This window comes from Alligator mississippiensis, chromosome 1 (genome assembly GCF_030867095.1).
Source record: "Alligator mississippiensis isolate rAllMis1 chromosome 1, rAllMis1, whole genome shotgun sequence".
NCBI classification, from domain to species: Eukaryota; Metazoa; Chordata; order Crocodylia; family Alligatoridae; genus Alligator; species Alligator mississippiensis.
In genome coordinates, this window is record NC_081824.1 from 467,664,818 (window position 1) to 467,677,273 (window position 12,456).

At 55.3% G+C, this 12,456-nt stretch overlaps 1 protein-coding gene across 1 annotated transcript in view; it reads right to left on the reverse strand.

The window, feature by feature from the left end:
• The window catches only part of ARHGEF17 (Rho guanine nucleotide exchange factor 17), a 192,670-nt gene that overhangs the window by 42,259 nt on the left and 137,955 nt on the right, over window positions 1-12,456 (reverse strand). The window contains exons 3-4 of the mRNA XM_014603489.3: window positions 11,297-11,479; window positions 22-138 (exon numbers count right to left, since the gene is read on the reverse strand). Of these exons, the coding sequence (XP_014458975.2) occupies window positions 22-138; window positions 11,297-11,479 (300 nt within the window). The remainder of the gene's footprint in view (window positions 1-21; window positions 139-11,296; window positions 11,480-12,456) is intronic.

The window sequence follows — 12,456 nt, forward strand, 5'->3', positions numbered from 1 at the left end:
GCTGCTGGGATGGTGACCTACATCCAGGAACTTCATGAATGCTGGCCTGGCTTCCTTGGCTATCCTCACAGCGTCCTTGGCATTGAGGAAGTTGTCGATGTAGGCCGAATAAATGGTCACCAGGATATCCTTGGAAAACTGTGGGGAGCAAAACAGAGAGAGAGGGCCATGAGGTTGTGCAGGGGCTGGCTGGGAAGGACAAAATGAACCTAAAGCAAAATAACAGTAAAGCATTGCCCAGGGGACATTACAGTGCTGCCAGTGGCTTTTCCTGCTGTAGCACCATCCTCCCTGCTGAGAGCATCCATTCTTTATATAACTCGTGGAGTGCAGACGCCTGGTCGGGAAGGAGGGCAGCTTTCCTGCCGGCCTTCCAGCTGCAAGGCTGGAAACACCGCTGGGAGGGCCCTTTCTTGGCCCTCCTGCTCCCAATCCATTTAGGACGTGCTGGCATGGACAAGACGCCACTGCACAGAGTTAACAGGGGATGTCTTGGGGCGGTTCTTACAATAAAAGCCGTGTGCTGATGAGATGGTGGCGGGGGGAAGCCACCAGGCCCCAGACAGGTCTGTGTCCAGACTTCAGTGGCGGAGGGGCAGGCGGTCTGCTCCCACCCAGCCTTTCTAATACTCTCTCCTTCCAGGCTTAGCACAAGGCAAAAGGAGTGCAGAGAAGAGAAGGAGACCCACTGGGCCAGTGGTTCCTCTCCCTCCTTTATTTGGCTAGGCTGCACCTCTGGGCTTTTCCCAGCCTTTACCTTTCTGTCTGTCTGCAGGCTGGGAGGACCAAGAAAAGAGCATGTATGGGGCAGACCTAAAGCACTTCCTCTTGAGGGCTGGTAAGGGGGGAAGGTAGAGGATGGCCTTCCTCAGGGTATGTTGTTTAGTCCCAGCTCCCACCTTACCTTCTAGCCCAACCGCCCCAATTACCAATCCCCCCAGCTTGCTACTTGGGGGCAGCCCACCTGTGAAAGCACTCCTGAGCGTCAGGCTGAAAGCCAAGCTCCCTCTAATCCTTGCCTCCCCTGCAGTGCGTTCAGACCCCACCCAGGTTAAAGGACTAAACCCAGGAAGTCTGCCAGCACTTGACTTCTAGCCCAGCTCCTGTCTCTACTGCCCGTTGTCCCTGAGCAGACCCCTTTGAGGAATCGGTCTGCACACTGCTTGTCTCTCCATCTGTGCTTCATGTACAACTGCAGCAAGGTAGCATGCGGATGCAGCAGGGAGACTCAGGGGGCCAAGGAGATGCTCAGGAAGGATCCTAAGTAGTAGCACAGCGTGCAGGAGCATGGGTCAACAGACTGGACAAATCTGGGCAGGGTGTGGGCTGGTACAATCACCTCACCTGACCTCCAGCTTTACCCTCGTATTGACCCAGGCGCCGGCCGCTACTTTCACTTGGGCTGGTTGCCCATGCAGCAGGAATGCACAGCTGGGCACGGTGCAGGGGGATGGACTGATTGATGCTATATCATACTGGCTGGAAGACTCCCCAGGACTTTGCTTCTGTGTTTAGCAGATAGCTAATCAAGAACATTGTGAACCATGCATGGACACCCCCCTCTCCCCCACCATCCACCTGCTCCTGGTTCCCAACACGGCATCCTTAACCCTCCATCTTTCTCAAACCCTCACTACTTTTCTTAACAGCCCCTCACAAATCTCACGTGGTTTACCAAGACTGCAACCCCTGGTGTAACAGGAAAGGCTTTTTAAAGGGCCGCTAGGTAACAGGAAGCTTCTGTCACAAGATGCCTGGAGTGCCTCTCTGGCTATCCTGAGCACAGGCGCAGGGATCTGAGTCAAAGACCTGGCTCCTTTTGCTGGCTCTGTCACACATTTTGTGTGTGACGTGGATGAGTCACTTCGGATCAAAGGCTGCCACCCACAAAGTGCACTGGGTCCAGGCAGCAGCATCACCAGCACAGTCCTCCCCTGGGCCGAATGGCAAAGGGCATGGGGAGTGGGCGGCACTGGCAAGCATGGGGTACAGGATGGCACAGGTCTGGGTGCCCAGGCAGGGCTGGAGGAGCAGCCGTGTTGGTGACCTTGCTCTGTTGTTGCTGGCTGTGAGTAGATGTGGCTCACAGATTAACAGCTGAGAGCACATCTGGCAGGCAGCTTGCAGCTGTGCTTTTTGCAGCACCCCTGACTGAAGAGGCAGCATTTGCTCGGTCAGGTTTCCAGATGGAGGAGGAAGAACTGGCTCTTGGAACTGACACCTTGACAAGGGACAGCAGGATCAATTAGGCAACAGGAGACAGCCATGCTTGGTGCCCCCGATTCAGGCTTCGGGGCTGAGCTGGCACTACTAAGAAGCCAATCTCACTCCCCGCTCCGGTCCGCATGGCAGGTCTATCACAACATGGTGGAAGCCAGGCATGGCCCCGGTGATCATCTTGTCTGGCTTCTCACGCTCCACTTGCCGCAGGGCTTCTCCGAAGCACTCCCTGCCTCACATCCAATGCTAAAACCAGAGTCCTTCTGCTAGGAAAACACATCCAAGCTCGATTTAAAAGGATTTCCACTGAGCAGGCAGATGGTCTCCTGTGCTCCAGGACCTAATCCAAGGGTAATTCTCAGGGTTCAAAATGCACACCTTAGTTCAGATTTGTGCAGCTGCAGCTTCCAGTTGGCGAAGCTCATTGCAGCTTGGTCTATGAGACGGAAGAGACCTTGGGTCAGATCGTCTCCAAAGCAGGCGCATCTCGCCTTGGACCAAGTCCGCCTGACCATCCAAATGGGGTGACTGCCTTGGGTTTCTCCTGCTCTCTGTCCAGGCCTCTCAATCTACTGAGTGTTCACCCCCCTTGGCCTGTCTAAGGACCCCACTGACGTCCGTGGAGCGGTCTCACTGCTCACACCAGCGCTTGCTGGAGTCAGGCTCGGGCTGACAAGATGAAAAGCCTTGGATCCCTCACGGCAGCCGTGCTCCCATTCATCTTCCCCTGACAGCCCTCGGCTGTGAGCGGGAGTGAGCGGGCCAGGTCCTATCAATGCTGTGACAAGTGATTAACTCTGCAAAGGTCTTATTGGGGTGACGTGAGGGGGAAGGTCGTGGTCTCGCTCTTGATGGATGATGTGGTTCTGTAATGCACAGAGCAGCCACCCCGCTCCCAGAGGAGACTCCTCGCCCGCACAGGGGTTCATAGCACGGACCTCAGCTGCTCCGACTGGGCCTGTACTGCGCACCCGCCTGCCACAACCAGCTAGTCCTGTCCCTTCCAGTCCCAAGCTCTGGAAAATACTTCTGCTGCAGAAAGCATTGCAAGCTCGCAGCAGGGCAGCACGGGAAACCGTAGCACCCGAAACATGTGCAATCTCTGGGTTTATCTTGTGAATCATGTGTCTGTCTTGGCAAATCTAACAGTGCTAATATTGTGCATCCCACAGCACCCTGAAAAGGATCTCACGGCGCCCCAGTTGAGAACCACTGCCCTGATCCTACAAGGCAGGCGAATATTAGGCTGAATTTTACAAGTGGGGAATCACAGGGAGCTGAGGAGCAGTGAGGGTATAGGACTCAAACAGCAAAAGGAGCCAGAAGGGGACCCCTCACTGAGGCCTGAGACCCACTAAAGCCACTGGGGATACTACCAAATGTGTTTTCTCCTCCTGAGCTAGCCAGCTGCCGCGGGACTGCTCCCTTCCAGCATGAGAGATGGCTGCAGTAGGTCATGCCTGCACATCCCGATTGCTCAGGTCCTGGAGCTGAGCAGACCTCTGCACCAGCTGGCGAGCCGGTTCCCAGAGCGAGGGGATGGGGGGCAGTTATTTCCTCCCTTGCTCAGGGGCTGCTCCGCTTCACACAGGGTCTGAGCAGGCTGAAGGGGAGGGTGTGTGGTGTGCTGGGGGTCATTCAGGAGTCTGGCAAAGGGGCACCGAGGTCTCCGTCTTGGCTGCAATGTAGTTTTAAACTGGCCCAACTCAGCCACAAGATGAACCGGCTCCTGGCTGCACCAAGCCCCGAGGCCAGACTCCAAGGGAACGTGGCTGGGACACCAAGCTTGATGTCCCCACTCCTGCAAAGGGTGCTGGGAAGGTGGGGAAGGGTCTCTAGTGGTGTCCCGATCTGGGACTTGAAGTCTTATTTACATCACTGCAGGGCGCGTTTCCTCCCTGCTTTGCAGTGACTGCACATGGTCACACCTGAGCAGATCTGGGGTCAAATGCCACCAAGTCATAGTGGCAGGGCCAGGAACTCAGTGGTCTTCACCTGGCAGGAATCAGCTGGACTCCGCTGGCTGCAATACAATGAGGTGGTTGGGGCCAAGGTCAAGGAAGGATCACCCCTATCAAAACCTATACAATTCACCATCTAAACTCTGCAGAAGATACCGTCAACCCTGACACACCAGACCTAGCACCTGAACCTGCCACAGGAAAAGCAGGGGAACCACGGCAGCCAACGTCCTGCTTCTGTAAAAGGTTGTTAATATATGCTCAAGAGATCCCATGTAGAGGCCGTTACCCCCCACAGTCTGACTAATCTAACAATGGGGAAAAATTCCTTCCTGACCCAAAATCTGGTGATTGCTCTCACCCTGAGTGAAGGGGTGAGACCCTGTAGCCAGGATCCTCTGGGTTTGAGTCCCAGCAGGAGCATCTGCACACCTCAAAGGGCAGCCCTTTGCTATCACGTCCCCTCTGAAGTGTCTTTCCTGCAAACTGAGCATGGCTGGCTCCTTCAACCTCCCCTCGTATAACTTGCCTTCCAAGCCCTTGATCATTTGTGTTACCCTCCTCTGGACCCCCTCTAACTTGTCCACGTCCTTTTTAAAACGTGGAGCCTAGGACTGCACACAGTGCTCCAGATGAGGCCTCACCAGTGCCAAGTACAGGGGCAATATCCCCTGTCGTGTCTTGCACCTGATGCATCTATGGATGCAGCCCAATACTGCATTCGCCTTTTGTGCGGCTGTGTCACACTGCAGACTCATACCGAGTCTGGGGTCTACCAAGACTCCCAAGTCCTTTTCCACAGTGCTGACGTCCAGCCAAAACATACTCCAATGCATATTTAAAAGTAAGGTTGAGGGCTTTGAAAAATACCTGAGCACCAAAACACACTGTCCATGCTTTCTTGGTCTTACTCAACCTGCATCTCTACCGGCAGCTGGTTTTGGCTTGTCCTAAGCAAGAGCTCAAGAACCAGGAATCCTTCTAGCGAGGGACAAGGTACAGGGACCATGGTCAACATGGCTTTATGGCACTCCCACCCTGGTGCCAATGGTGTCTGGGCAAGTAACCATGCTCCTAGTTTTGCTGCTGTTGGCTTCCCAAGCCGCCTCTCACTTTGTCCACCCTGATCATCCTGGTGACTGTCAAAGCTGCATGATCCTGTCCAAGATCCATGGCGCTCTTCTTGCCAAATCCGACCGACACGTGCATCTGCCAGGTCCTGTGGGAGGGACTGCCATGAGTCAGTGCAGGCGACTGGGACTGGCTGGAGGCTCCTCTCACCCTAGCGAAGCTTTCAGATGCCCTTTGCCGGTCGCCCATCAACAAAGTGCCGGGCATCAATGGGCTGATCACAGCACAGGTTGTACCACACCTTCGGGGACATCCTTGACCCAGACCTCGCCACAGTCTGGGCTGAGTCTGAAGGGGACAGGGAGTTCCCCCTGCTGAGTAGGAGGGCTGTGTTGACCCTCTTGCCCAAGAAGGGGGATGCCATGACCTGAGGAACTGGTGCCCAGTCTCTCTCCTTTGCAGGGACTGCAAGGTGGTAGTAAAGGCAATCTTGCTGCACCTGAAATCTGTGCTGGTGCATGTGATTCATGCCCACCAGATGTACATGGTCCTGGGGAGGATCATCTTCAAAAACCTGGTGCAGGACCTGCTCAAGCTTGCATGCCAGGAGAACCCGTCATCCATCCTTCTGTCCCTCAACCAGGAGAAGACGTTTGAGAGGGTGGATCACAGGTACCTCGCAGGCATGCTGAGGGCGCCTGGCTTCAGTCCCTGCTTCATGCAGTTTCTCTGGGTGCTGTACGCTTCTGCAGAGTGCATGGTCAAGCTCAGTTGGATACTAATGAAGCCCATCCTGCTCAGGCAGGGAGTGCGTCAAGGTTGCCCACTGTCAGGCCAGCTCTATGCCATCGCCCTCAAGCCCTTCCTGTGCCTCCTGAGCAAGTGGATGGCAGTACCATTGCTCCAAGAGTTGGCCATGAAGGTGGTGCTGGGAGTGTATGCCGACAATGTGCTCCTTGCTGTCCAGGACCTGGATGACCTGGTGCAGGTGGAGGTCCGCCAGTCCATCTACTCAGTGGCCTCCTCTGCCTGGGGCAACTAGGTGAAGAGATGGTGGATGATGGATGGCAGGTCGGCTCGCTTCCACCGATGCTCCAGGGCATCTGCTGCAGTGTGGGCTCGCTGCTCTACTTGGGGCATACCTATCCCCCAGAAACCCCTCCTCCACCAGCTGGAGGTCAGGGTGTCTGAGTGGCTACACACATGGGTGGGCCTGCTGCAGTGTCCTCTCCCTTTGTGGGAGGGTAGTGGTCAACCAACTGGTCTGGTTTATACCTTGGCACCACTTCAACATCCTGCCAGTGCCCCCGAAGCTCCTGGCGAGGCTCCAAAGACCTCCTCATCGAGCCCTGGCTGAAAAACCCACAGCTGGTGGTGCCAGTGCCGGAGGTGCCCTGGAGGATGGCTCTGGCCAACATCACTCGTATTAGGGACCTCCTGGACTATGCCATGCAGGGGTGGACTGGTCCCTTTGTGCTGGCCCAGTGCATGGAGCTGCCCACATTGCATGTGCCCTGCTGCCTACTCCAGGAGATCAAGGCTGCCCTGCCGGACACTGCCCTTGACTGCATCGACCAGGTCCTGTACAAGTATAGTTTCTGCCTCCTGGTATCCCCCAGCCCTCCAGAGCTCGTTATGGGGCACCTGCCTTGGCAGGCCCCATGGAGCTACCCCATGCCTTGTCATCTTTGCAGGCTGGGGGATACCAAGCCAGCCTGTTTCCAGACCTCCCACTGCTGCCAGCTCTACACCTTTGTGGTTTGCACCCTCCTTCATCCCGTCATTGTGTCCCGCCCAGACACCAAGTGGTACAACACACTCGGCGAGGACGAGGGTCCCCAGTGGACAAGCATGTATTCCTCCCTGATCCCGCGAGGCACCAGGGACCTCAGCTGGCAGCTCCTTCACCGAACCAGTGCCATAGATGTGCATCTGGCATAGTTTATGGATGCCCCTGACACCTGCCCCTTCGCGGGAGACCCTGACGCACGCCAACCTGAAGTGTGCCAGGCTGCAGCTCCTCCAGAGCTGTCTGCTGCGGTTCTGGCTTCCCTACTTCCTGCACCTTTTCATTTCTGCACTCCTCATTCATGGTCCCACCAAGTCCTGGGGCCTCTTGGTCAATCTCTTCCTGGCTGTGGCTAAGCTTGTGATCTATCTGACCAGGAAGGAGACTGTGGCTGGGAGACACCCGGGCACCGTGGGGCCGCTTTCCTGTCTCCTTGTCCGTTCATGTGTCTGGTCAGAGTTTCACTGCGCAGTGTCCACTGGCTCGCTGGACTCACTCATAGGCCAGTGGGTGCTGCCTGGTGTGCTCTGCTTGGTGTAACGCCTCAATGCACTTGCTTTGAACCTATGACCCTTGCTCCCATCCTGGTTATGTTTTTCTGTTTTCCTAAGTAATCAGTGATGGGCTTATAGCTCTACTTGGTGGGCTTTGGCCCACCATGCTGAATGGCATATCTAAAGGCATGTCCAAGATTCCTGTTCTGCAGTAACACCATGTACTTAGATCACAACTGCGCTTTCAAAATTACCACTCCAAGGAGCAATATGCAGCACTTGACATCGGTAAACACCAGGTGATTAATCCAAAACAATGTGGGATTTCTTAACCTGATACACACACACACACACACACCCCTCTCCACAAGCACATCACAGGCCAGTCCCAGAGCTGGAATAAAGTTTGACAGAGCTCCACTGATTTCAGTGTGGTTACTATCATTTATACCAGCTGAAGGGCCAGCTGCCTGTTTGCCCAGGCTTTGAACCACCAAGGAACCATGCCTGGAGACGTACATCCAAGCACAGCCTCCCTCACACAATCGTCTTCACCACGTGCCTGTCGAAACACACCCGTCTGTCGCTCAGAGCGCTTGAAATGCAACCACTGAGACACTGGCCAATGCTACTGTCCAGCATCGAACAGGCAAGCGGGGACCTGACCTGATGGATGTCTCCCCTGCAGAGTGCAGCACATTGCAGAGATGCCCGAGCAGCTCGGGTATCAGAAGGAGCCTCGTCTGGGAGGCACGAACTCTGGGCGCTGCAACTAGATGGCTATCCAGGATCACTATCTTAGGATCCCCCTGTGATGAGATCAATCCCTCTGGTCCTCATTAGTGCCCTTGCTCTGTAGTGCCAGAGTCAATCTTGCCTTCCTTAGCAATGCCTGTGCCTGTCTGTGTCACACTCATCAAAGCACCTGTCACCTGTGCAGCGCTGCTACGCAGAGGCCTGTGGCCAGGGCCTGGACTGAGCCAGCCGAATCTGATCTGAGACAACTCCCCTCTGTGACAGAGAAGGGGCATCTCCCCTGCCCTGTGCTGATCCTCCCGCTGCATCTCCAGCCAGGTGGAAGGGCTTAGTGGCAAACTCACAAGCCTGGCACAATGCATCCAGGCCCAGGCTACAGCTGCAGCATCAACCTGCCTCCCACTTCAGCGACTGAGTCCACTGTAAGACACACCTGGCTCAGCTGCATCATGAATGCAGGCTGACCCCAGCCAGTCTGTTAGGGAGAAAGCACCCATGGGGCTTGCCAAGGAGATGTGTGAGCCCCTGACACCTTATCTGGGGCCGGGGAGAAGGGATGCCGGCTTGGAAGGGCTCTGTGTTTTTGCCCCCTGATGGCATGGGGCTCTGGGAGCAGGGTCTGGCTGATGGGGTCTCCTGGAGACCCCTCCTCTCTACCCAGCCCAGTGTCTCATACCTGCACCATACTGGGGTGTGTGAGGCAGCATCCTGGCATAGTGCTCTGTAGCAGGTCAGCTCAGCATGTCCTGTCTTTGCCTTGCTGGAGACGATGTCCCAGGCCCTGTCCGAGGTAACTGCATTTGCTCTCACAGTTGCAAGGCACTTGGAGGTGCTGAGGTTTGCTAGCCACTGGGCTGTACAAGACAAGACCCCTGCCCCAGAGAGCTGGGGGTTGGGCCAGGCAGGGCATATGCCACTGCAGTATGTCAGGGAAGGTCTCTGTCCACCTGATCAGCTTTGAACCCTCAGCCTGGCTTGATGGCATCCTTCTTTAGGGCAGGCTGAGCACTCCTCCTGCCAGGCAGCACCTTCCCCTCCACAGGGCTTCTGAGATGCAATCTGCTTCAGCATCCCATGCACTGGGGTGTGTGGAGGCAGCAGCATGATGGGGTACCCCAAGGGGGAGATGGGCTCAAGCCCTAGGCTGTGGCTAGACATGGGAGATGTGCTGGGGCTCTGCTTTCTCAACACCTCTCAGGTGCCTGGCTGGTCGGTCTTGCTGAGGATTAGATCTGTGACCGTTCCCCAGTCATGCTGCAAGGAGAGATGGGGCTTTTTTGCCTTCTGCTGCAGCATGGGGTACCATCCACCTCCTAGGACCACCTGAGTACAGTTCAACTCCCAAACTCCCTGCCCATGCTAGTCCCCCTGGCACTGCCAGCACCCTGGCCTCTCCTGCTCTGCTCCTGTAGCCTAGGGAGAGCAGTGCCCCATCTCTGTCTGCAGAGCTCCCCTCACCACGATGCAGAGTGAGGCTTTCCTAGACTGCTGCACACCAAGGTCCTGCTGACCCTGATGCAGTGCACAGGCACTAGTAGCAGGAGGATGCCTGTCTACACCAGCACGTGCATCGTTGTCACTGTCACCTCACGTGGAACCTGCCTGGGGAGCAAGGACTGGGAGGTTTTGGAACTAAATTCAAGTGCAGACACTGTCCCAGGGGACCTGGATCCTCTAACTGGAGGTAAGAGGTCCCTGCAGCCAACTGTCCAAATTTGGGATGAAACTCACATTTCAATGCCTCTTTGTGGGATGCAGCTCAGCGGGAAAATCCAGGAGGGTTGGTATCTTTATGTGCATGGAAATAAGTGATCGCAGGGGCTGTCCTTTTTACTCCAGACAGGCCCAGGTTCTGCTTCCCAAGCTTTCAAGAAACCTGAGATCCTCTGAGTGGTGGGTATCATCACCCCCAGATCATGGAGGGAGAAAGGGGCAGCAGGGTGGAAAGTGTCTCGCTCAGGATAACCTTATGAGTCTGTGGCAGAGCTGGAAATAGGAGTGTGAGGCCCTGATGCCCCTGAAACATGCTCTGATGCTGGGGAAGAAGCAGGAGACTTCACAGAAACAACCCAGCAGCGAGCGCCCAGTCGACCTGTCTGCCCTCAATCAGCGCTGCCGTTCCCTGTCGCCTTGTGGAACCAGCAAAGCCATGCCAGGAACCCGCTGGCCTCTGCTCTCCCTGGCACAGCCAGGACTCCCCGGCAGCTCCGTTCAGAGGTGGGGATCTTTATTCCAGGATGTGAGCCCAGATGTACAAAAAGAGTGGGGCTGGATTTTCATTTGGCCCACAAACCCAACCAGCGTAATCATGGGTGACTCGTGCCTCCTGAGTCTGGGAGACACCAGATCGCCAATGGGGGGCAGGGAGGAGGGTCCCACAGCAGCGGCCGATTGCCAACCGGGGGGCATCCCCCAGAAGCCGAGCACTGAGCCAGTGGTGAAACCAGAAGTGCACTTCCAGTTTCGTGGCTGGCGCTTCCAGGGGGTGCATGGCCGATCTCAGGGGGTGCATGTGCACCCGTGTGCAACTCCTACACGTCGCCAATGAGCGTAATCTAGAAACAGCAGGACAGATCCTGTTTCATACTGATGTAAATCTGGAAGAGCTGGAAGGAAACCGAGCAAGAAGAATACAAGGATTCCTGCTTCTGCTCTCACCCCCTCAGGCATGCTCCTGCTTTCACTCCTCTCATATGGCCAAGTGTGACATTGGCCCACCATGGGGCCACTGTCACATCGTCACACCTGCTTGGCTCTCCTGAACCTTTGCATTAAGAGCTTTGCTGTTCCACAATCCTGAACCTGAGTTGGTGTAACCCAGGCTCAGTTCCCAAGCAAACCACAGCTCACTTTCACATCTGGCACAGCTCTGGCCCTGGGAATTCACAGCTTAACCAGGCTTTAGTCGTGGTAGCGCCTCCTTCAGCAGGATCCCTGCCCAGCCAGTCCCCCCCCCGGGGCGCCGTGGCAGGTGGCATGTGTGGGGGGATCTTTGCTGCACTCACAGATTGTACCAGCAGGTCTCCCACTTTCTGCTTCTCGTGCCAGTTCTGCACGCATCCGCTGATCTGCTCCAGGAACTGCTCGTGGTGCTCCAGCAGCTCAGGGATCTGGTCGAAGATCTCGTCCACCAGGGAGGGGTCGCAGAGGATGGAGTTTTCTGGTTGCTTCAAAGGTTTCATGTAACCCTGCAAAAACAACAAAAGGATTAAAATGTGGAGCCAGCACCCTGGGAGACCCCAAATGTCTTGAGGGGTTCTGAGGGGTGTCAGTGAACCCATATGGACTGAAACCATTCCCTTGAATACAAGTGTGGTGGGTCTCAGCTCAAAAACTGCACCTGTCTCAGCTCCTCTACCCAAAAATGGAACAGCTGTCCACCCCCATAAGAACTAAGATTTACTGGGTCAGGTCACAGGTCCATCTTGCACAGTCTCTTGTGTCACAAAGCAGCACAGAGCAAGTGGCAATGAGCTCCACACTTTCACAACATGCTGGAATTGGACCAGAAGTCCAGCATGGAGCTGACAAGAGACTGCATGGGGTAAAGGCCCAGGAAGCCACACTCAGCTGGGCCGTGCCAGCACGCCTTGGCTTCGTTGCTTCATGAGTCGCAGGATGCTAACAACACAGGTCCCCTCAGCCATGTGTGTAAGGGAAGGCTCTTCCTGAAAGCCTGTTGAAATGTCCCTTGTGATAATCTCAGCCCACGACTTCCTGCCCTGCCCTGTGGGCATGCAGAACAACATGCTGCTCTGGCACGGTTTACTCTAGGATGCTGCAAACCAGTGTTTGTGACTTGCTATGATGAGCAAGCACTTGTCAAGGGCAGGCCTAATTGCACTGGTGGGGCGAGTATGCTTTGGGCACGTCTTTACATGACGCTTTAATACGTATTAGGCTAAGTTAATGCACATTACAAGTATGCGTCTACACGTGCGCACCCTTAATGCGCATTAAAAAGGGTGAATTTAGGCTATCTGTGCCTAAATTTGATACCTGCAAATGCAGGTATCAAATTTAGGTGCGAATAAAGCACATTAACAAATGTGTGGACGCGTTAAAGCACATTAACGCTGTGACAAGCCAAGTCAGTCCACATACACAGCGTTAAGGCTCTTTAACACCTGCACGTGTAGATGCCTGCCTAAAGCAGCTCAATGAG